General features: G+C 41.9%; 1 protein-coding gene and 1 pseudogene across 1 annotated transcript in view; one reads left to right on the plus strand and one right to left on the minus strand.

Moving 5' to 3' along the window:
- Positions 1-16,401, plus strand: part of Hgsnat (heparan-alpha-glucosaminide N-acetyltransferase) — a 37,810-nt gene extending 21,409 nt beyond the window's left edge. Inside the window, exons 9-18 of the mRNA XM_045130901.1 lie at positions 548-578; positions 3,060-3,220; positions 4,831-4,946; positions 8,893-9,014; positions 9,596-9,722; positions 11,088-11,174; positions 13,481-13,558; positions 14,511-14,581; positions 14,682-14,794; positions 15,746-16,401. Of these exons, the coding sequence (XP_044986836.1) occupies positions 548-578; positions 3,060-3,220; positions 4,831-4,946; positions 8,893-9,014; positions 9,596-9,722; positions 11,088-11,174; positions 13,481-13,558; positions 14,511-14,581; positions 14,682-14,794; positions 15,746-15,927 (1,088 nt within the window). The 3' untranslated portion in view covers positions 15,928-16,401. The remainder of the gene's footprint in view (positions 1-547; positions 579-3,059; positions 3,221-4,830; positions 4,947-8,892; positions 9,015-9,595; positions 9,723-11,087; positions 11,175-13,480; positions 13,559-14,510; positions 14,582-14,681; positions 14,795-15,745) is intronic.
- On the minus strand, positions 8,309-8,861 carry LOC105944991 (annotated as a pseudogene).
- Positions 16,402-21,432: the final 5,031 nt, after the last annotated feature.

The raw sequence follows: 21,432 nt of genomic DNA on the forward strand, positions 1-21,432 counted from the left end.
ACCCAGGTTTGATTCCCCAGTCCCTGTGTAAAGCCAGATGCACAAGGTGGCGCATATGTCTGGAGTTCTTTTGCAGTGGCTGGAGGCCCTGGTATGCCCATTCGATCTCTAACTGCTTCTCTCTCTTATTTTCTCAAATAAATAGAATATTTTAAAAAACCCATAAAAGTCTTAACCTCCCATTTGTACTCACGCCCTAGCTTCTCTTTGTACAGCTGGGTGTTTGCGGTTATGTTCTGTGCTGGACATTCTGCTGGGAAGCAGTGAGGGGCATGGCCTTGGGCGTGGGGTGGGAGAGGACTGTGGTAGGATAACTAATTTGTCCATGTACTTCGAGTTTCATCCTCCCATGAAAGGTTTATGGTCAGCAGATGGCCCAGGCTCCGTGATTGGTTGCTGCATCGAGGGAGAGTTTGTGTGTGTGATACCTATCGATATAAGTTGTACTTTTTACATAAAAATCCACTGACAAATAGGAATGTTGGATTTGGAAGGTATTTATATCTACAGTCTTCTTCCTCACTGTTTGTCTCATGTTGCTTTGCAGGACTGACGGTGGCTGACCTTGTGTTCCCATGGTGAGTTGGCATCTGTCATCAGACCATGTCCAGTCCTTTGTCTCTGAACTGCTGGAGCGCACATGTGGCAAGCCATGCTTTTGGCATATAGTCTGCACTTACTGCTAGGAAGCTGTTCTATAAGTTGTGTTACCAGATAGTTCTTATACTTCACATTATGTCTATATGTGTGTAGATAAAAGATGAATGAGAGAGAGAGAATGTGTTGCTGCAGATTGAACCTAAGGCCTTGTGCATGCCACTGGTCTCTAACCACTGAACTATAGCCCCAGGCTAAAGGAGGAATGATTTTGTGGGGGTAACATTTGATTAGAACAGATATGCTGTGTTTGAAGCTAAAGTCTTATAAGATGTTATCAATTCTGAATATAAGTGTAGTTCTTTTGATTTCTGAAATATGTACAGAATCATTTCCTTAAAAAATGCAATATATTGTTATCTGTGAATACAAATAAAGGTGTGCAGGAAATTACAGAAGTAACTTAAAATTTAGTATACTAGTAGAGCAAGAAAACTCTCGTTTCACCTGTAGCTTCTAGTGTTTATTGTTTCACCACTGATAGAAACTTGAAGTTTAGGGAGAGTTTTTTATTTTTTTGAGGGGATATGTGTAGGATGAGGTTTTATTTATTTATTTACTTTTTCGAGGTAGGGTCTCACTCTAGCCCAGGCTGACCTGGAATTCACTATGGAGTCACAGGGTGACCTTAAACTCATGGCAGTCCTCCTACCTCTGCCTCCCGAGTGCTGGGATTAAAGGCGTGTGCCACCACGCCTGGCTAGGATGTGTTTTAAATGCCTGAAGATCTGATAATGACTCCAATATAGTCTTTGTATAGTCCCCTACAGAGAAAACTCCAATGACTACAGACTTAAAAAAAAAAATATTTTGTCTTTATATACTTATTTGACAAAGAAAAGGGGAGAGAGAAAGAATGGGCACACCAAGGCCTCCATCCACTGCAAATGAACTACAGATACATGCACCACTTTGTGCATTTGGCTTTCGTGGGTCTTGGGGAACTGAACCTAGGTCCTTTGGCTTTGCAGGCAAGTGCCTTAATTGCTAAGCCATCTCTAAAGCCCTGACTACAGACTTTTTTAAAAAACATTTTATTTATTAACTAACAGCTTCCATGATTATAAAAAATATCCCATGGTAATGCCCTCTCTCCCCCCTTTGAAACTCCATTCTCCATCATATCCCCTCCCCATCACAGTCTCTTTTATTTTGATGTCATGATCTTTTCCTTCTATTATGATGGTCTTGTGTAGGTAGTGTCAGGCGCTGTGAGGTCATGGTTATCCAGGCCATTTTGTGTCTGGAGGATCACATTGTAAGGAGTCCTACCCTTCCATTAGCTCTTCCATTCTTTCTACCACCTCTTCTGCAATGGACCCTGAGCCTTGGAAGGTGTGATAGAGATATTGCAGTGCTGAGCACTCCTGTCACTTCTTTCAAGCACCATGATGCCTTCTGACTGACTACAGACTTATATCTGATGGTTGATCCTAGAGAGGAAACCAAGGGTCCCCAGAAATGCAGCAAGAGCAAGTGTTCATTTTCCTAACACTGAGCCAAATAACTAGAAGATTATATTGTGTTGGTTTCTTTTCTCATCACAGGGATGAGGTACCTGACAGAAACAAGTTAGGGGAAGAAGGATTTACTTTAGTGTAGTTTCATGGCAGCAGGAACATGAGGCAGTTTGCACCCACCTGGGTAGGAAGCAGACCTGGATCTGGACCAGGGGCCATTATAACCCCCAGCCCTGCTGCTTCAGCTCTAAACTGGACAGCTGGGCCCCATGTCTGAAAGGATCCTTAACCTTCTGCAACACCACCATAAGCTGGGGACTGCTGTTCAAGTATGTGAGCCTTTGGGGGACATTTCACATTCAAATTGGAACAATTTTCTTTCAATAATTTGTATAGTAAAAGAAAGGAAGAAGAAATAAATGTGACTTTAACCAAATGGGGAGAAAAAAAAATGAATGATCAAACTGTTTCTCATTGGCTTTGAAGACACCAGTGGCAGTATTATCACTTGGGTCATGGTATCTGTGGCTTCTCTCAGCTATTCAGGAAGGTTGTCTTTAGAAATTCTATTTAGTAGTTACAGATTTTCCTTCTGAGGCTGGACTTGAAGATGTCCTATTGGATCTCTCACAACCCAACATTGTTATATTTGAGACCCTTCCCATGTTGTTGGCCTGATGTTACTTAATGTATTGCTTCTCTTGTGTATATTATAAAATATTAATAATATTAGCCAGGTGTGGGGTTGCATGTCTTTAGTCCCACCACTCGGGAGGCAGTAGGAGGATCACTGTGAGTTCGAGGCCACCCTGAGAATATGTAGTGAATTCTAGGTCAGCCTGAGCTAGAGTGAGACCCTACCTCAAAACAACAACAACAAAAATTAAAGATAATAGATAAAAATTGTAAATAGCTACCTATTAATAGCTTTTTTCTTTTTAGGTTTGTATTTATTATGGGATCTTCAATTTTTCTATCAATGACCTCTATTCTACAACAAGGGTGTTCAAAATTCAAATTGCTGAGGAAAATTGCATGGAGAAGTTTCCTGTTAATTTGTATAGGAATTGTCGTTGTGAACCCCAATTATTGCCTCGGTCCATGTAAGTGTTTCTGCTGCCTTATTAGTATAGAGTTACATTGAAATATGTAAAATACATTTAAAAAGTTTTTCAAGTTCTGGGAATCAAGTCTAGGGCCTTGCACATGCTTTCCACCACTGAGCCTCACATGCTATAATTTGAAAGCAATGTATTTCCTTCATCTTGGGTACCTCCTGAAGGAGTATTAGAAAAGTATGCCTGAGCTGATGGTGCATACCTTTAATACCAGCACTCAGGAGTCAGAGGTAGGAGGATCGCTGGAAGTTTGAGGTCAGCTTGGGACTACAGAGTGAGTTCCAGGTTAGCCTGGGCTAGAGTGAGACCCTACCTCAAAAAAAAAAAAAAAAAAAAAAAAAGGAAAGACAAGTATGTCCATTGCTTGTATATATTTGGGGGTGATTACTATCTTGAGATTTTAGTGTTAGGCAGGCCACTGAGGCTGCTCGAGCTCTGTCCTCACCTTAGTGCAGCTGTGGTGCTGGGAAGGAGGCTCTGATCACTGCTATGGTGCAGGGATGTGAGCTTCGTACTTGAACCAGTATCAGAGCCGGGGGAGGCAGGCATCCCTGTCCTGTATGGTCTTTCTCTGTGTTTGGCCAAGAGGACACCGATTTCTCCACAGTAGCCAGATCTCACACACATACCCTCAGGCAATAAATACCTTCACTGGAAGCCTAAACTCTTGAGAAGAAAGATTGAGCTCTTAAAACATGAAAGCCGGCATAGAGGCACACACCTTTAATCCCAGCACTCAGGAGGCAGAGGTGGGAGGATCGCTGTGAGTCTGAGGCCATCCTGAGACTCTATAATGAATTCCAGGTCAGCCTGGGCTAGAGTGAGACCCTACCTCGAAAAAAAATCGTGAGCCATTGATCCCAGAGGACATGATTACAGGGTTTGTTGTAGGGTTGGTTATCCTTTTCCTGGGATATAGACTGTAGTCTATTATACGAGGAGAGTCAGTCACTGCTTGTGTTTGGTCTGCAAGTTACTGATGGATCTAATGGGAAAGGGGCACTTAATAGAATTCAGACCAAGGAGAGTCTTTGTGTTATCTCCATACCTGAATAACTCTAGCTGTTACCTTCTCATTTTTGGCTCAGAACACCTGACCAGAAGCAATTATGGAAGGCAAGGGTCTATTTTGTCTTGGTTTTGAAGAGAGGTTTCATCATGGCAGGAAAGCGTGGTAACAGCAGTCAGGCGGGCATCACGTAGCTTCAGGGAAGAAGCAGTAGAGTGAGCTGAGCCAGCACCAGCAAGTGGGGCTAGACTATATGACCCCAAGGCCACCCCCAGTGACACACCTCCTCTAGTAAGACTTCACCTCCCAGAGGCTCCACAACTTTGCCAAATTGCCACCAGATGGGCACCAAGTAATCAAAACACATGAACCTATGGGGAACATTTCACTCAAACCATCACAGGAAGGTTCGTTTGTTAGTTGTCGTCTTAGCCACATCCCCCAACCATGCATATTTCCACCTCCAAGAGCCTAAGAGAATTTGCTTGCATGTAATAGAGGCATGTCTCCCTTGTGGAGAACCGTATATTCTTGGAATGAGATGCAAAGTGCAGGTTTTGCCTTAGCTGATTTGTGTCTTTGGCAGTGTCATGGGATAAAGTGCGAATTCCTGGTGTTCTTCAGCGGTTGGGAGTGACATACTTTGTGGTGGCGGCATTGGAACTCCTCTTTGCAAAACCTGTGCCTGAAAATTATGCCTTGGTAAGATATTCCAGTATTTAAAATAAGGGGGAGGTGCTAAGGAGATGATTCCGTGGATAAAGCATGTTCTGTGCAAACACGGGGACCGAAGTTCAGTTCTCCAGAAACCACATCAAAGCCAGAGGCTGTGGCCAGCATCGATAATCTTAGCATACCTATAATGGAAAGCAAGGTGGTGACAAGAGAATCCTCTGCAAGTCCATGGGCCAGCTAACCTGGCAAACAGTGCCTCAACCAGGGTGGAAGGCAAGGACTAACACCAAAGTTGTCCCTGGCTTCACACGTGTGCTGTGATATGCACATGCTGGCACTCACATGCACACACACACACACACACCCAGAAAAGGGAGGTAATTCACAATACAGTCTTCAGACATTTAAAAATTCTTAGTGTACTGTTGTACTTCTGATAATGAAATGCATTCTTTTATTTAATTTCTTTTAAAAAATATTTTTAGCTAGGCATGGTGCTGCATGCCTTTAATCCCATCACTTAGAACGCAGAGGTAGGAGGATTGCTGTGAGTTCAAGACCAGCCTGGAACTAACTACAGTGTGAGTTCCAGGTCATCCTGGGCTTGAGTGAGACCCTACCTTAAAAATACAAAGAAATTAGCCGGGCGTGGTGGCGCGTGCCTTTAATCCCAGCACTCGGGAGGCAGAGGTAAGATTGCCATGAGTTTGAGGCCACCCTGAGACTCCATAATGAATTCCAGGTCAGCCTTGGCTAGAGTGAGACCCTACCTCACAAAACAAAACAAAACAGAATACAAAGAAATTATTCATTTATTTATATGCAAGCAGTGGGGGAGAGGGTGGGAGGGAGCAGGGGAAGGGAAAGAGAAAGAGGATGGATGCATCAGGGCAGGGCCTCTAGCTTCTGGAAACAAACTCCAGATATAGGTACCACTTTGTGCATTTGGCTTCATATGAGTACTGGGAATCGAACTTGGGTCATTAGGCTTTGCAGGCAAGAACTTTAACTACTTTGCAATCTCTCCAGCCCTGATTTCTTTTTCTTTTTTTTCTTTCTTTTTTTTTTTTTTTTGGTTTTTCGAGGTAGGGTTTCGCTGTAGCCCAGGCTGACCTAGAATTCACTGTGTAGTCTCAGGATGGCCTTGAACTCACGGCAATCCTCCTACCTCTGCCTCCCGAGTGCTGGGATTAAAGGTGTGGGCCAACCATGCCCCATTTCCTAATTTCTTTTTTGATACTGCTTTTTAACTATTTTTTATCTTCATCCATGTACCTCAGATATCTTAATCATAATTCCCTCTCATTATTTTCTCTTGCTCCCCGCCCCTTATTCCTCTTGTACTGTATCCCTTCTTTCCAAAGTAGTCCCAGTAGCAGTTTGGTTTTTTAATCTTCCTCTATTGTCCATGACCATCCCTAGTCCAAAGTTTTTACTAAGACGAGATGCTAGATTTTGTTTTCTGTATCTGAGGTGATCATGTCATTTCTGTCTTGAGCCTACTTATGTGATCTATTATACTTACTGACATTCCTGCATCTCTGCAGTAAAGCCTGCTTGACTGAGGTGGATGATATTTTTGATGTACTCTTAAAATCAGTTTGCAGTATTTTGTAGAGAATTTTACAATCTATGCTCATCAGAAATGCTGGTCTATAGTTTTCTTTTTGTTGTGTGTGTACCTGGTTCTGCTGTTAGTGTAATGCTCTTCATAGAAGGAATTAAGGAGCATTCCTTCCTTTTTTTTGTTTTTTTGTTTTTTGTTTGTTTTTTCAAGGCAGGGTCTCACTCTAGCTCAGGGTGGCCTCGAACTCACGGCAGTCCTCCTACCTCTGCCTCCCAAGTGCTGGGATTAAAGGCATGTGCCCCACGCCTGGCCTCCTTGAGTTTAAGGCCACCCTGAGACCACATAGTAAATTCCAGATCAGCCTGAGCTCGAGTGAGATCCTGCCTCAAAAAAAAAAAAAAGAAGCCAAAACTGTTCCAGTTTTGAAAAATTGTGGTGCAAACTGTTGTTATGATGGTTAACCAAGCAAGGAAAAGCACCATCAAATCATGTTATAATCTAAATCTATAGTCTACTTCAACTGGATTATGGGATGGTGTTGGTCTTGTATTATTGGATGTCACACAGGTATGGATATGATACAATAAATCCTCAGAAGAAGCAGTTGTCAAATCACAACTTACTCAGGTGTAATACTGGAAGAACTCAGCATTTCTAACATAGCATACCAGAAAAGCTAGCTCTTATCTGCTCCCTACCTTATAACCTCAATCACCAGAGAAACTTTGATTATAATGAATATTTTCAAATTAATAGTTTCTTAAGAAAAAGATTATTTAAAAAAATTTATTTATTTGCAAGCATAGAGAGACAGAAAGAAGAGAGACAGAGAGAATAGGCACACCAAGGCCTCCAGCAGTTGCAAACAAACTCCAGATGTATGTGCCACTTCGTGCATCTGGCTTTATGTGGGTACTGGGGCATCGAACTGGGGTTGTTATGCTTTAAGGCAAGTGCCTTAATTGCTGAGCAAGCCATCTCTCCAGCCCCAGAAAAGGTTGTTTTTGATGAGGACAAAGGCAACTGAGAAATCTCCTAAGCAATTAGGACCTAATTTAAACTTACTTTTATAAAGTGGTGACTTTAAAAGTATTGATTAGAGCCGGGCATGGTGGCACATGCCTTTAATCCCAGCACTTGGGAGGCAGAGGTAGATGGATTAACATGAGTTTGTGGCCACCCTGAGACTACATAATGAATTCCAGGTCAGCCTGAGCTATAGTGAGAGCCTACCTAGAAAAACCAAAAAACAAACAAGCAAAAATAGTATTGACTAATCATAACAGATTAGTTTAGCCTCAAAGACAAAAATTCAGTAAGATTTAGAAGTTTTTTTTAAACTTTCTTTTTTTCTTTTTTCTTTTTATTTATTTATTGGACAGAGACAGAGAAAGAGGCAGATAGCGAGACACAGAGAGAATGGGTGTGCCAGCGCTTCTTGCCACTGCAGAGGAACTCCAGATGCATGCACCACCATGTGCATGCATCTAACTTTCATGAGTAGTGGATAATCAAACCTGGGACCTTAGGCTTTACAAGCAAGTGCCTTATCCAATAAGCCACCTCTCCAGGCCTAGAAGTTTTTTAATTTGATGTTTTGCTACAACTTGACTGGTGTGTCTTTCCTTGCTGTCTTTACTTTAAGCCCTGGGGCCAATTCTACTTTGAGTAAATGTTTGATAGCTTTTTACTTGAGAACAGTCTTAGCACTTATTGAGCATGCAAGGCTCACAAAAACTTTGGCAATTAAGTCTAATACTTCCTTCATAGTGTGGAAATTGTGCCACAACCACCAAAAGAGGGCCCCATCTACTCAGATATTTTAGTGCTGTACCCCAGGAACAAACCCCTGTGCATTTGGATTCAGATTGCTCTTAAGTACAAGTTCTTCCAGAGAGGAGCCATCCCTGATAATTAGGTCATTAAATTGGTCTTGGATTTGGTCCATAGTTTGTGGGAGATCTTGTGCTAGAATGAATCGCTCATGCTCTTCCTCCTCTAGCATATTTCTTGGAAACAGGGTTCAATAAGTTCTTCTCACAATTCCTCTTCTATTTGTCTGTTGAATTCCTTTTCATTTAATTTTCCATTTTCAACCCGCACACACTCTGCAAATGGATTGTCATCTTCATGAGAATACAATCACGTCTTCATTGGTGATGCTTGGGCTGGTATTGCTGCAACTTGGATCTTTTTCATGCTGTCATTACACAGCAGCAGGAACAGCAGCCAATGAGTCCTGTCAGCCTCTGCGGATGCCCACAGGCAGTGCTTTGGGGCCCCCTTCCCCATTTTATTAGATGCACAAAGGTCAAGGAAATGATCACTAGGCACTTCCCAAATTCATGCACCATTGAATTCTGTTCTCTTTGCATTCAGTTCATGCACGTTTTTTTCCTCACTCAGGACACATGCTGCCCTTCTCTTCGAGATATAACTTTCAGCTGGCCACAGTGGCTCCTCATTTTGATGCTGGAGAGCATTTGGTTGACTTTAACATTCTTCTTACCTGTCCCTGGATGCCCCACGTAAGTGAATTTTGCCAGGTAATCTCTTTTGCCAAGTCAGAGGTTCGGGGTTTATAACATTGAGATTTCTCAAGTCAGAGGAATTCCCTGTCAGACTTTCTTCTCCTTTGAGGCTCACTTCTCACTGGGAAGGGAGCTGGGTGATATTTCAGCAACTATCTCAGTGGAAAGTGAGCCTCCTGCCTTCCAATGATGGGAGTGATCATGTTAAAAAATCATGGAAAAGGGCTGGAGAGATGGCTCAGCGGTTAAGGTGCTTGCCTGCAAAGCTTAACCACCTGGGTTCGATCCCCCAGTACCCACTTAAGGTAAATGCACAAAGTGGCACATGCATCTGGAGTTCATGTGCAATGGCTAGAGGACATAATGCACCCATTCTGACTCACTTTTTTTTGTTTCTCTCTCTGCTTGCAAATAAATAAATATAAAAATTTTAGAAAAAGCACTGAACTGATTACAGGCCAAGGGGCCAGTGTGGGCTTATGCATGGCTGAGGTTCTTTGAACAGGGATGCCTGGATAGCCAGTTCTGTCCTTATCCCTTCCACAGTCTTGTCACTGAAGTAATTTCTGCTTCCCTAGTGGCTACCTTGGCCCTGGTGGTATTGGAGACTTTGGGAAATATCCACGCTGCACTGGAGGAGCTGCTGGCTACATTGACCGCCTGCTTCTGGGAGATGACCACCTGTACCAGCACCCATCCTCCGCTGTGTGTGAGCTTTTACCTAGAACCGGAAGTGAGGGGAATGGAAAGAACTGGCCAGCTTTAGACATTGTCCATTTAGTGAAATTTCATGGGAAATCCTCTTCATTTGAAAAGCTGGCTGCTTTAATGATTTTTTCATGTTCATTACATAGCAGTAGGTGAAGATTACCTTTAAAAATTATTATATTATTATTATTATTCTTTTGAGGTAGGACATCACTGTGTAGTCTCAGGCTGACCTGGAACTCAGAGAGCTCCTTCTACCTCTGCCTCCCAAGTGCTAGAATTACAGGCATGTGCCACCACGCCTGGTGGTGAAGATCATTTTGGGGTGTAGAACAATAGTGCACTATATGAAATGAATAGCATTTTAGTACTTTTCTGTGTCATGCTGGTTTCAGCAATAAGGACTCATGTAGAATGTGTAGCAGGAAGTCCTCACTGGATCTGTCAGTCATGGGGAATGTAAGAAACAGGATGGGCAGAGGGAGAACATGGATTTCACAATGATCCTGAGAATGGCCTCAGCGACCTCATGGGGCTGCAGGGGCACCTCAGAGCCTGTCTGATCTGCACTTAGGACTTGGCCTCGTGTTCCTTGTGGGACATGGACTGTCCAAGACAGGCAGTTCTCTCTGTCTGTCTGCTGGTGATCCAACCCAAGGCCCAACACATGTTAGGCAAGCATTTTACCACTGATCCACACATGGAGTCTGACAACTCTCTTTAGTCAAGGACAGTTCAGGAGGCATACTTGGCTGAGAGCTTTTGGTAGTTAGTATTTCTTGAAGCTCAGAGAATAAATGTCTCGGTGCAGAGAGAGCTGAGGGATATGGGTGGTGTGCTACCACAGATCATGTTCTGTATCCCCAAAGTTCTACAGTTTGAGCATTTATTTTATAATAAAAAAATACAAATGTACTAATTGGCCTCCTACATGCTAAGCCTGTTCTCTGCCCCTGAGCAACTCTGCCACCACACATACATTATTAAACATAAGAAGATGGGAAGCTGTTGAAACTGCAATAAGGTTAGCCAAATCAGAATAAGTATTGGCACTATGAAGATGCTATGCATTTGTATTTGTATTTGGTTAGGCTTGGACCTGTCACTGTTTGCAAGCTTGATACAATGGCTCCAGCTGGTCCATGACTCGTCCCAGTAGAAGTCCTTTGAGTATAGTATCCAGAAATGGCCCATGGAGTTCTGCTGCTCCAGACAAACAAAAAAAGGACTGAAAAAAGAAAGAAAAGGAAAAAGAACCAAATTGCATTGGTTGCCGGGATGCATCCAAGTGTGTGTTGAGTCTGAGAGTTGTGTTCATGTTGTGGCCAGTGAGTGACTGTCACCTTGCTCTGTTTTGCTTAGGTGCTCTATCTCACTCAGGTGGCCTATGATCCAGAAGGACTCTTAGGGACCATCAACTCCATTGTGATGGCATTTTTAGGAGTTCAGGTAATTGTTCATTTCACCTGGATACACTTTTCTGACAGTGTGTGAGTAAGTACGGCTTTGTCACTAGTTAAACATTTCACCAAAATAATCGGAAGCTCATCCTCTCCTGTGCTTCAGTTGTGGTGGAGTTGGTTGAGGATTGATCAATGGAGGAGAGAGAATTCAAGCAAGTAAGTAGTCGGGTGTAATTCTTGCACTCTAATATCAAGTTCTTACTAGTTGTGGGCTTGTCTTATCCAGCAGGGTCTGGATAAAGACTTCTGTCAGTAAACTCTGATGGCCACACCTTTAATCTCTGAATTTGGGAGGTTGAGACAGGAGGATCTCAAGATTGAGGTCAGGTTAGTGTGACCCTGACACAAACAAAGAAACAAAGAAAACAAGCAAAATGCAACACAAGATTTTCATCTGGTGTTTTCAATGTGTTTGGATATGGACATGAGGAAGTCAGCACGCAGCTTGTCCCATTTCTTTCTGGTTTACTTGCCTCATGCAATTGTGTTGCTGTAACAAAATGCCAGAGACTGGTAAATTCATAAACAACATACATTAATTTCTCACAGTTCTGGAGGGTAAAACTTCAAAAACTGGAAGGTTCATTGTTGGGTGTGGTCTAGCCTCTGCTTCCAACAAGGGCTCTAGAAACAGTCTTCTCCAGAGGGGTGAGTACTGTTCTCACACATGGTGGTACTTGGAAGGGTAAACATACTGGGGCATAAAACATGGCACATTCAGTTCCCAGAAACACTTTCTTCTCATCCCATCACCTTGGTGATTATATCATCACAGGAACTTGGAGGGACATAGCTATTCCAGCCACAGCCAGCATTCAGGGCCTATTTTATGCTAAAGTCAGTCAGTACTGGTTAGTTTTGGACTATCTCATATATAGCTTTGTTAAAATTCTGAATAAGCTAAAGTTTTCTACCTGAAATTTACCATGGTGTTTGAAGCTATTGTTTAAGGGGAGCAGGGTGGGAAGGAGAAGGACTTGTGCTTTCAGGGCCAAGAGTGCTTTCAGTGGTAGGAGGAATATTCCTTTCTCACCCGGAAGCTGTTGGAAAGGAAGCTGTTGTACTGGAGCGGGGCTGAAATACGACGGAAGACCTCTATTTTTAATCTTACTTCACTTGATTTAAAAGTTGCACAGTCACACATGTCTAGTGGCTCCCATGTTTGGTAGTGCACGTCCAAAGCATACATTTTGGTGATTAAACGATTTTGTACATTGAAATCCTGCATGTTTTTATACGCACTCATTTAATCCCTCTGCAAACTGCAACTTGCTGACACAGCCAGTCTGCTGAGAGGAGAGGTTAAGCGTGCAGACCTGAGCGCACTGCCTGTCATTAGTGAGCTGGGTGGCCTGAGGCATGTTGCTTGACATCTCTGCATCTCTTTAGCTTTTGCTTCACAGAGCTGCTGTGAGGATTAGATGAGTTTATACAAAATTCTAAGAACTGACACATGGGAATCACTGGTAAATATTAGGTATTACAGATTATTAATACTCTTTATCCTTTGGTGTTTTCAAAAATTTGGCCTTAATTTCAGAGGAATTTCATTCAGTGCTCTACTTTCATGTTTACAGGGCTTCCCTGCCTACAGTGCCCTTCAATGGTGCTGCCAGAGTGGGCGACGTAGTAGGCTATTCCAGGGTGGTCCCTTGTCACTTTGGCAACTTTCCTGGGGTCACATCACATATGGAGGAAAGTTCCTGCCCAAACTGAAACCCCCTGAGCCAACCTGCCTGTCCCCTTTTTGGCACTTTCCAAACCTCTGGCCTCCTACAGGCCCTTAGAGCACTGTGGTACCGTCCTGTCTTCGACATGCTTCCGTGTGCACGTCTGTTTCTTCGAGGATGCCTTCCTGCCCTGGCCGGCCTCAACTCTCCTGAGTGATGCTCCACTCCCTTGGTCCTTGATCCTATCTCATACTCCACCCGTTCGGGCAGGGGTCAAGGTGCATTCCTCCTTGTAAGTGCAGTGTCTAGAAAGTGTACCCAGCACCTGAATCTGTGTGTTGAATAAGGAGATGGATAAAGAAGGAATAATAACTACATGAGGGCTGGAGAGGTGGCATAGTGGATAAGGCGCTTGCCTCTGAAGCCTAAGGATCCAGGTTCAGTTCTCCAGGTCCCACATAAGCCAGATGCACAAGGTGGCATATGCATCTGGTATTCATTTACAGTGGCTAGAGGCCCTGGCATACCCATTCTCTCTCTCTCTCTCTCTAATAAATAAATAAAAATATTTTTTTAAAAAAGAACTGTACATGATTCTCTTGACCTTATTGGTTTTTTCCAGGCAGGAAAAATACTGTTGTATTACAAGGGTCAGACCAAAGATATCCTGACTAGATTCGCTGCCTGGTGCTGTGTTCTGGTAAGTAACCAGTGTTTCTCACTAAAATTGTTTTTCTTCACACTTGCTTGTATTTAGCAAGTGTTCAGCCACCGTGTGATGGAACTTGAACAAAAGAGAGGAACAAATCTTTCAAAATGCATTATTATATTCTTTTGGTGTTAGGGATGGAACCCTGGCTCATGCCAAGCACACAGTTTACCCTTAAGATATATGCTCAGCCACAAGGACAAAGAAAACTTTTTTTCTGGATGAAATCTTTATACCTAAATCTCAGACTTTTTTTTTAAAAAAAAACCATGATAGACAAACAAATATAGTAGTGTTTGCCATTCAAGACTTGAGTGAGGAAAGTTGAAGGAAATATATGAGGGATTGATTCTATGATGGAATCCCTATCAGAAAGACTAGACAAATAATAACAGGGTTTCTTTCTGTGTATATGTGAGCGAGTGTGGGCATACATGTGGGAGGCCGGGAGCTTGTGCACGTGTGTGCTCGTGAGTATGGAGATTTATACTTAATAAAATGATTGTTTACTTGACTTTACTTCAACTTTGCAGTCATGTTTTCATTATGGTTCACTCTATTTAGCTTATCTTCTTTAATTCAGTGGAATACTGAAAAAATTTGGGATGTTTTAGTATGCATCTTAAAATATGTTTTTAGTAAAACAATAAAATGAAAGGTATGATTTTCAGTCCTTACTGAGCAATTACATAACAAAGTTTTGGTGTTAAAACACAATTGTGAGCTGGGTGTGGTGGTGCATGCCTTTAATCCCAGCACTCAGAAGGCAGAGGTAAAGGGATCCCCGTGAGTTCAAGGCCACCTGAGAGTACATTGTTAATTCCAGGTCAGCCTGGACCAGAGTGAGACCCTACCTCGAAAAACAAAAAAAAAAAAAAAGAAAAATTGTGTTTTGACAGTATAATTTAGAACTTTAATATTCTTTCCTTTTATCCCTTTACAGGGGCTTATTTCTATTGCTTTGACGAAAGTTTCTACAAATGAAGGCTTCATCCCAATAAACAAAAACCTCTGGTAAGCACATCAGAGCATCACTTAATGCTGATGGTTGCTCAGCTGGAAACCGTGCACTCCTCATGCGTACTGCACCCTTCCTGTCCTCCCTTCCTGACAGGTCCCTTTCCTATGTCACCACGCTCAGCTCTTTTGCCTTCTTCATCATGCTGATCTTGTATCCAGTTGTTGATGTGAGGGGACTGTGGACAGGAGCCCCATTCTTTTATCCAGGTGAGTCCCCTGTGACCCCCTCAGAGTTGGCGATTGATGCCAAGTAAGCTGGCCCACTACACTTACTGATGGCTCAGACCACTGATGTGGTGGCACATTTTCAAGAAACAAGCTGAAGAAACCAGCAGGGGCTGTGTTGTCCCAAGTCACACAGAACATTACTAGCCTGAGTTTCTAGTCAGATTGTATGATAATTGACAAGTTCTGTTTACCTTATTAACTAACTTTTGGTTTTGAAAGCCAACATAAATAAACACAATGTAGAATTTGGGAGTATTAGACATAGCCCATGGCATATTATCATTTTGGTACTTAAAAAATGGGATTGTGCAGTTTTTTTTGAGACAGTGTCTCATTTTGTAGTTTAGGCTGGTCTGGAATTCACTTTGTAGCCCAGGATGACCTCTTAACTTACTGTGATCCTTTTGCCTCAGGCTGTCAAGTGCTGGGATTGCAGGTGTGAGGCACCACACCTGGCTTATGCTTTTTTTCTTAATGTAAAGATTATGTATCATAAGAAATTGAAGGTGGTTATATCAAGGGACAAATGGAGTGGCTTTAGGTCTCCTCCAATGGACTGACAGTCATCTCAGCAATTTGTTTTAGCTCTTTGAGTCTCATATAGTGATAATATTTGGGCCTTAAATTATCTAACTACAAATATAAGTAAAGGTTATTCAGGAGTTTGTTGTTGGCCTAGAGTCACTAGCTCAGTGTAATCTTGTGCTTTGTATGTGTAGTGCCCTGAGTTCTGTCCCAAACACTGCAAAAAATATTAATAATTGTTATAGATTGAATACTTTCAATAATTTAAAAATGTCTAACATGCACTACTTATTTGGGTAACAGGCAGTAATACAAGTACATGCTTTATATTTTTCACTGAACTCATTTTAGGAATTGAATAAGTGATCCGCAGTGACTCAGGAAGTGTTTTCTTCTTTCTTTAAGGGATGAATTCCATTTTGGTGTATGTTGGTCACGAAGTGTTTGAGAACTACTTCCCCTTCCAGTGGAAGCTGGAGGATAACCAGTCACACAAAGAACATCTGGTTCAGAACATAGTTGCCACAGCTCTCTGGGTGTTTATTGCCTATGTTCTCTATAAAAAGAAGATTTTTTGGAAAATCTGATAGCACCTGCAGAAATGTATTGCTGGAAGATTCTAATGGCCTGAAACTCTTAGTAATGAGCATTGTCACCTATAAAGCTGACAGGATATGTATTTCTAGATAATCGGGGAAGATGCTTATTGCAAGGCTGCCCTGCTGATACATCAGTACTCTGCCTGTAGACTTGTGACCCATGTGTATTTGAAATATCATGGTCCTTTTCTCCATTTTCTGTGAAATGGACAAATTTTTGAAACGTTTATGGAAATTTCTATTAACTTTCCAAAGGAGATTTACCGTGGGCATTTTGCCTTTGTGATGTATGCAAGAAGCTAAGGTTGGGGGGTCGAGAATGTGACTCAAGGTTAAGTACTTGTTTGTAGTGCCCTGAGTTTGATCACTGGCACTGTAAACAAACAAACAACACAAGAAAAGACCTAAGTCTGATTCTTATTTTCTTATTTCCTGAAGCTTTCTTTTCTTTTTTTTTTTTTTTTTTTTTTTTTTTTGGTTTTATGAGGTAGGGTCTCACTTTAGCTCAGGCTGACCTGGAATTCTCTTTGTAGTCTTAGGGTGGCCTCGAACTCACGGCGATCCTCCTACCTCTGCCTCCCAAGTGCTGGGATTAAAGGCGTACGCCACCACACCCGGCTCCTGAAGCTTTCTTTCCATGTGTTGGTACATGCCAATAAAAAATACTGTGGTTTCTGTTGTAGCAAATTATAAAGCTTATGGAATGAGTATGTCATAATATTGTCTAATTTTGTTTTTTATTAAGTGCATTTTGTTGTTTCCAGAAAGCCAAAATAATTTTCTTTTCAGATCTGTAAGGCTTTGATAGGTCCACTTAATATTTTATCAGAAGCTCCTTGCTCCCTTCCCAAAGTACAGACGCATTATTGCCAAGCACTCTTGCTTATAGCTGCCTATCTGCCCACCCACCTTACTGTTTGCATGTCATCTGCCAGCCATGTCTCTGGATGGTAGCCAGGTACCCAGAGATAGCTGTGGGAGAACCAAGAACAGTGGATGCACTGGTGCCATCCCTCCCGTGTGAAATACTGGGCAAGTGTCTTGGCCTCTCAGAGCTTTGGTTTCCTCATCTTTGAAAGGAAGGAGATGGAGATGTCCTCTCAGATCCCTTTCACCTTTTAGATGTGGTAAGTTAGGGTATCTCAAGTACTCCATTGGGATGGATATTATCAAATCTTATCCAAATGACCTCCCACAGTAGGAGAGCCTTCATAATCACAAAACTCGAAGAGAAGGTTCCGTAGGAAGTGAAGGTAGGACACACAAACAGCCTGGCCCACACAGCATTTTTTATACAGTAATCCATGAGTTCCCACTTGGGAATGATCTGTAAGAATTACATGTTTAGGGAAAATCATAGTGGAGATTACATTAAATGTGTAGATTGCTTTTGGTAAGATTGCCATTTCACAATATTGATTCTTCCAATCCAGGAACAAGGGATGTTTTTCCATTTCCTAGTGTCTTCTGTAATTTCTCCTTTGAGTGGTTTATAGTTTTCATTGTAGAGATCATTTACTTCCTTGGTTAGGTTTATTCCAAGGTACTTTATTTTCTTTGATGCAATTGTGAATGGGAGTGATTCTCTGATTTCATCCTCTGTGTGTTTGTTGTTAGCATATAGGAAGGCTACTGATTTCTATGTATTTATTTTTTATCCTGCTACATAGCTGTAGGTGTTTATCAGCTCTAACAGTTTGCTACTAGAGTCTTTAGGGTCCTTTATGTATAGAATCATGTCATCTGCAAATAATGATAACTTTATCTCTTTCTTTCCAATTTCTATTCCTTTTATGTGTGTCTCTTGCCTTATTGCTACGGCTAAGACAGTGATCCACCTACCTCTGCCTCCAAAGTGCTGGGATTACAGGCATGTGTTACCATGCCTGGCTTCATCTTATTTTTTTTTAATCTAGAACAGGATTATTTATTTTTTCTTATTTTTGACATTTAAGTGTATGTTTACAATGCTTTTATTTATGAGAGGAAGAGAAAGAGAGAGAGACTTGGCACACTAGGGCCTCTGAGCCACTGCAAACAAACTCCATATGCATATACCACCTTGTATATCTGGCTTGTTTGGGTTCTAGGGAGTCAAACCTGGGTCCTTAGGCTTTACTAAGCCATCTCTTCAGCCCCTCACCCCCTTTTAAGGTAAGGTCTCACTCTAGTACAGGCTGACCTGGGATTTAGGTTTTATGAAGTCTCAAACCCTCAGGTTTTATGAAGTTTTAAAAAAATTTTATTATCATTTTCCATGATTATAAAAAAATATCCCATGGTAATTCCCTCCCCCCCCACACTTTCCCCTTTGAAATTCCATTCTCCATCATATTACCTCCCCATCTCAATCATTGTACTTACATATATACAATATCAACCTATTCAGTACCCTCCTCCCTTTTATAAAGTTTTATGAAGACCTCAAACTCAGAGTGATCCTCCTACCTCTGCCTCCCAAGTGCTTAGATTAAAGGTGTTCATCACACCAGACCTACAATGCTTTTTAAAAAAATTATTTATTTTAGAAGAGAGAGCGAGAGAAAGAGAATTGGGATGCCAGGACCTTGGTCACTACAATTGAACTCCATATGCTTGCACCACCTAGTGGGCTGTGCAACCTTGCACTTACTTGCCTCACCTTTGTGTGTGGCTAACATGCGGTCTGGAGAGTTGAACATGCGTCCTTAGACTTCACAGGTAAGCACCTCAACTGCTAAGCCATCTCTCCAGCTCCCACTATGCCTTTTGATTCTACTCTCCCCAATTACCCTCTCTCCCTTTCCCCTCCCACCAACACCATTTCTCTTCCTTTTGGATTTCCATCCTGCTTCCATGCCTCATGTATTTATTGTTTTACCACTGATTTATGTTTTTGACAGTTTTACACATGTAGTGTATTTTGATTATATTCACCTCCATTACCCTCTTTTGTACCCCTTCCAATCCTGCTGAACTCCTTTATTCTTCCCAACTTGTCTTCCTCCTACTTTGCTGTCTGTTTATATATATAATTTATATATATAATTTAGCAGAGAGAGTGAATGGGTGTGCCAGGGCTTCTAGCCACTGCAAATAAATTCCAGATGCGTGCACCACCTTGTGCATCTGGCTTACATGGGTACTGGGGAATTGAACCGAGGTCCTTCGGCTTTGCAGGCAAGCACCTAAACCACTAAGCCATCCCTCCAACCCCAAATTAGGGTTGCTTTTACAAGCATGGGTAAGAGGCTGTTTACCAGAGCACAGTGGCTACACTGGTGAAGAAAATGACTCACCCTCTTCCAGTAATTGTTACCTGCCATCAGCTCCTCAGGGAGGGAGGAATGGAGCCTAGTGACTCCTCCCCTATCCATGACAGGATGTTGATATAGTCTACTCTGGAGCAGGTCTTGTGTGGTGAGTTCATAAGTGCAATGGCCATGTCATGTCTGGAGGACAGCATTTCATAGCACTCTTTCCCATTTTCTGGCTCTTCTGTTCTTTCTATCCTCTCTTCCACAATTCCTGGAGGCTTGGAGGAAGTGATATAGATGTGTATCTTTTAGGGCTGATAACTCAATGGTTATTTATTCTCAGTACTTCGATGACAAGTTATGGAGTCTGTAGTAACTGCCACTCACTGTACAAGAAGCTTCTCTGACCAAGATGGAGACCATATTTATTTATTATTTAGAGACAGGGTCTTGAATGGTCCAGAAAGGCCTAGAGGTGTGCCCCAGGGAAATGGGAGCAGGGTGAGGGGATAAAAAGAATATAACCTGCTATATAAAATTAAAATTTAGAAAATAGTAGCCTTAAGATTCATCCACATTGTAAGAGCCTATTGCTAAGGACACCACAGTCTGTGGATACAGGACATCGAGAGACCACATTGGAACTTAGAAGGAAACCAGCTCCTTCGATGTAAGACCTGAAACTCTTAATTGGAAAAAATAAGGAGAATTTCTAGGTGTGGTGGCACACACCTTTAAACCCAGCACTTTGGAGGCAGAGGTAAGAGGATTGCCATAAATTCGAGACCAGCTTGAGACTACATAGTGAATTCCAGGTCAGCCTGAGCTAGAGTGAGACCCTACCTCAAAAAACCAAAAATAAATAAATAACCACTATAGCCAGGGATGCAACTCAATTGGTAGAATGCTTAGCTAGCAAGTACAAAGCCCTATGTTTGATCCTTAGCACCACATTAAATGAAGTCAGCCGTGCCTGACTGTGAGCAATGCCATAGTCTCAGCCCTGCCCCAGAGATGGGAGCAGGAGGATCGGGAAGATCTTCTACACATGGCTACACCTGGCACTGCCTACAGAAGATCCTCATTGGGAGAGGAAAAGATGGAGACATCAAAATAAAAGAGAAACTAATTGAGAGGGGGAGGGGATAAGATGGGGAGTGGATTTGTGAAGGGGAAAGTGGGGGGGGGGGAATTATCATGGTCTCTTGTCTAATTATGGAAGTTGTCAATTTAAAAAATGGAGAACTTTCCAGAATATAGGAGTGGGGAAAGATTTCCTGAACAAAACCCCAGTGTCCCAGGAAACAATCACTCAACTGGTGGCATCTCATTTCTCTAAAAAGCTATTGTTGTATATAGTCAGGCATACCATAAACACAGCCAACAGACAATCCACAAAATAGGAGGAAACATTGCCAGCTATGCCTCCAACAGAGACCTAATATCTAGAATCTACAAAGAACTCAACAAAAACTTAGGTAATTTTAAAAAATCAAACCATCTACTCAAAAAATGAATGGAGAATTGAACAGAGAATTCTCAAAGGAAGAAATAACAAATGGTCACTACTCAAAGAAATGTTCAACATCCTTAGCCACCAGGGAAATCTAAAGTAAAACACCTTTCTCCAATCAGGATGGCAATCATAAAATTCTAGTGACAATAAATATTGGCAAGGATGTAGGGGGGTACCAACTTGTACAACTACTGTGGAAATTAGTGTGGAGACTCCTGGAATAAAAGAAAATAGACCTACCATCTGACCAGCTATTTCTTTTCTGGGCAATTACCCTAAAGAGTCTATTCTTTACTTCAGAGATACTTGCTCAACCATGTTTATAGCTGTTCTAGTCAAATAGCTAAAAATTTGAATGAATCCAGATGCCCACCTACTGATGCATGAGTAGTAAAGATGTGGTATATATACACAATGAAATTCTAATTGACAGTAAGGAAAAATGAGACAATGAAATTTTCAGGAAAATGGATGGACTTAGAAAATATCATCTTAAGGGAAGTTACACAGTTTAAGAAAGACAAATGGCCCATGTTTTCTCTCATATGTGGCTCCTAAAATGAACCAGCTGAAGAGAAGGCAGTAAGCATTAAGACTATGGGTGTATTAACTAGAATGAGGCCAGAAAAAAGTAGAAAGAGAAAGGGGAGAGAGGAGGGGATACCAGAAAATCTTGTTAATGGAAAGAATATGGGGGGGGGAATGAAGAGGTTGTGGCAAGGGAGGATGGGAAGGGGAATT

This window comes from Jaculus jaculus, chromosome 12, assembly GCF_020740685.1.
Source record: "Jaculus jaculus isolate mJacJac1 chromosome 12, mJacJac1.mat.Y.cur, whole genome shotgun sequence".
In the NCBI taxonomy this organism is placed as follows: Eukaryota; Metazoa; Chordata; class Mammalia; order Rodentia; family Dipodidae; genus Jaculus; species Jaculus jaculus.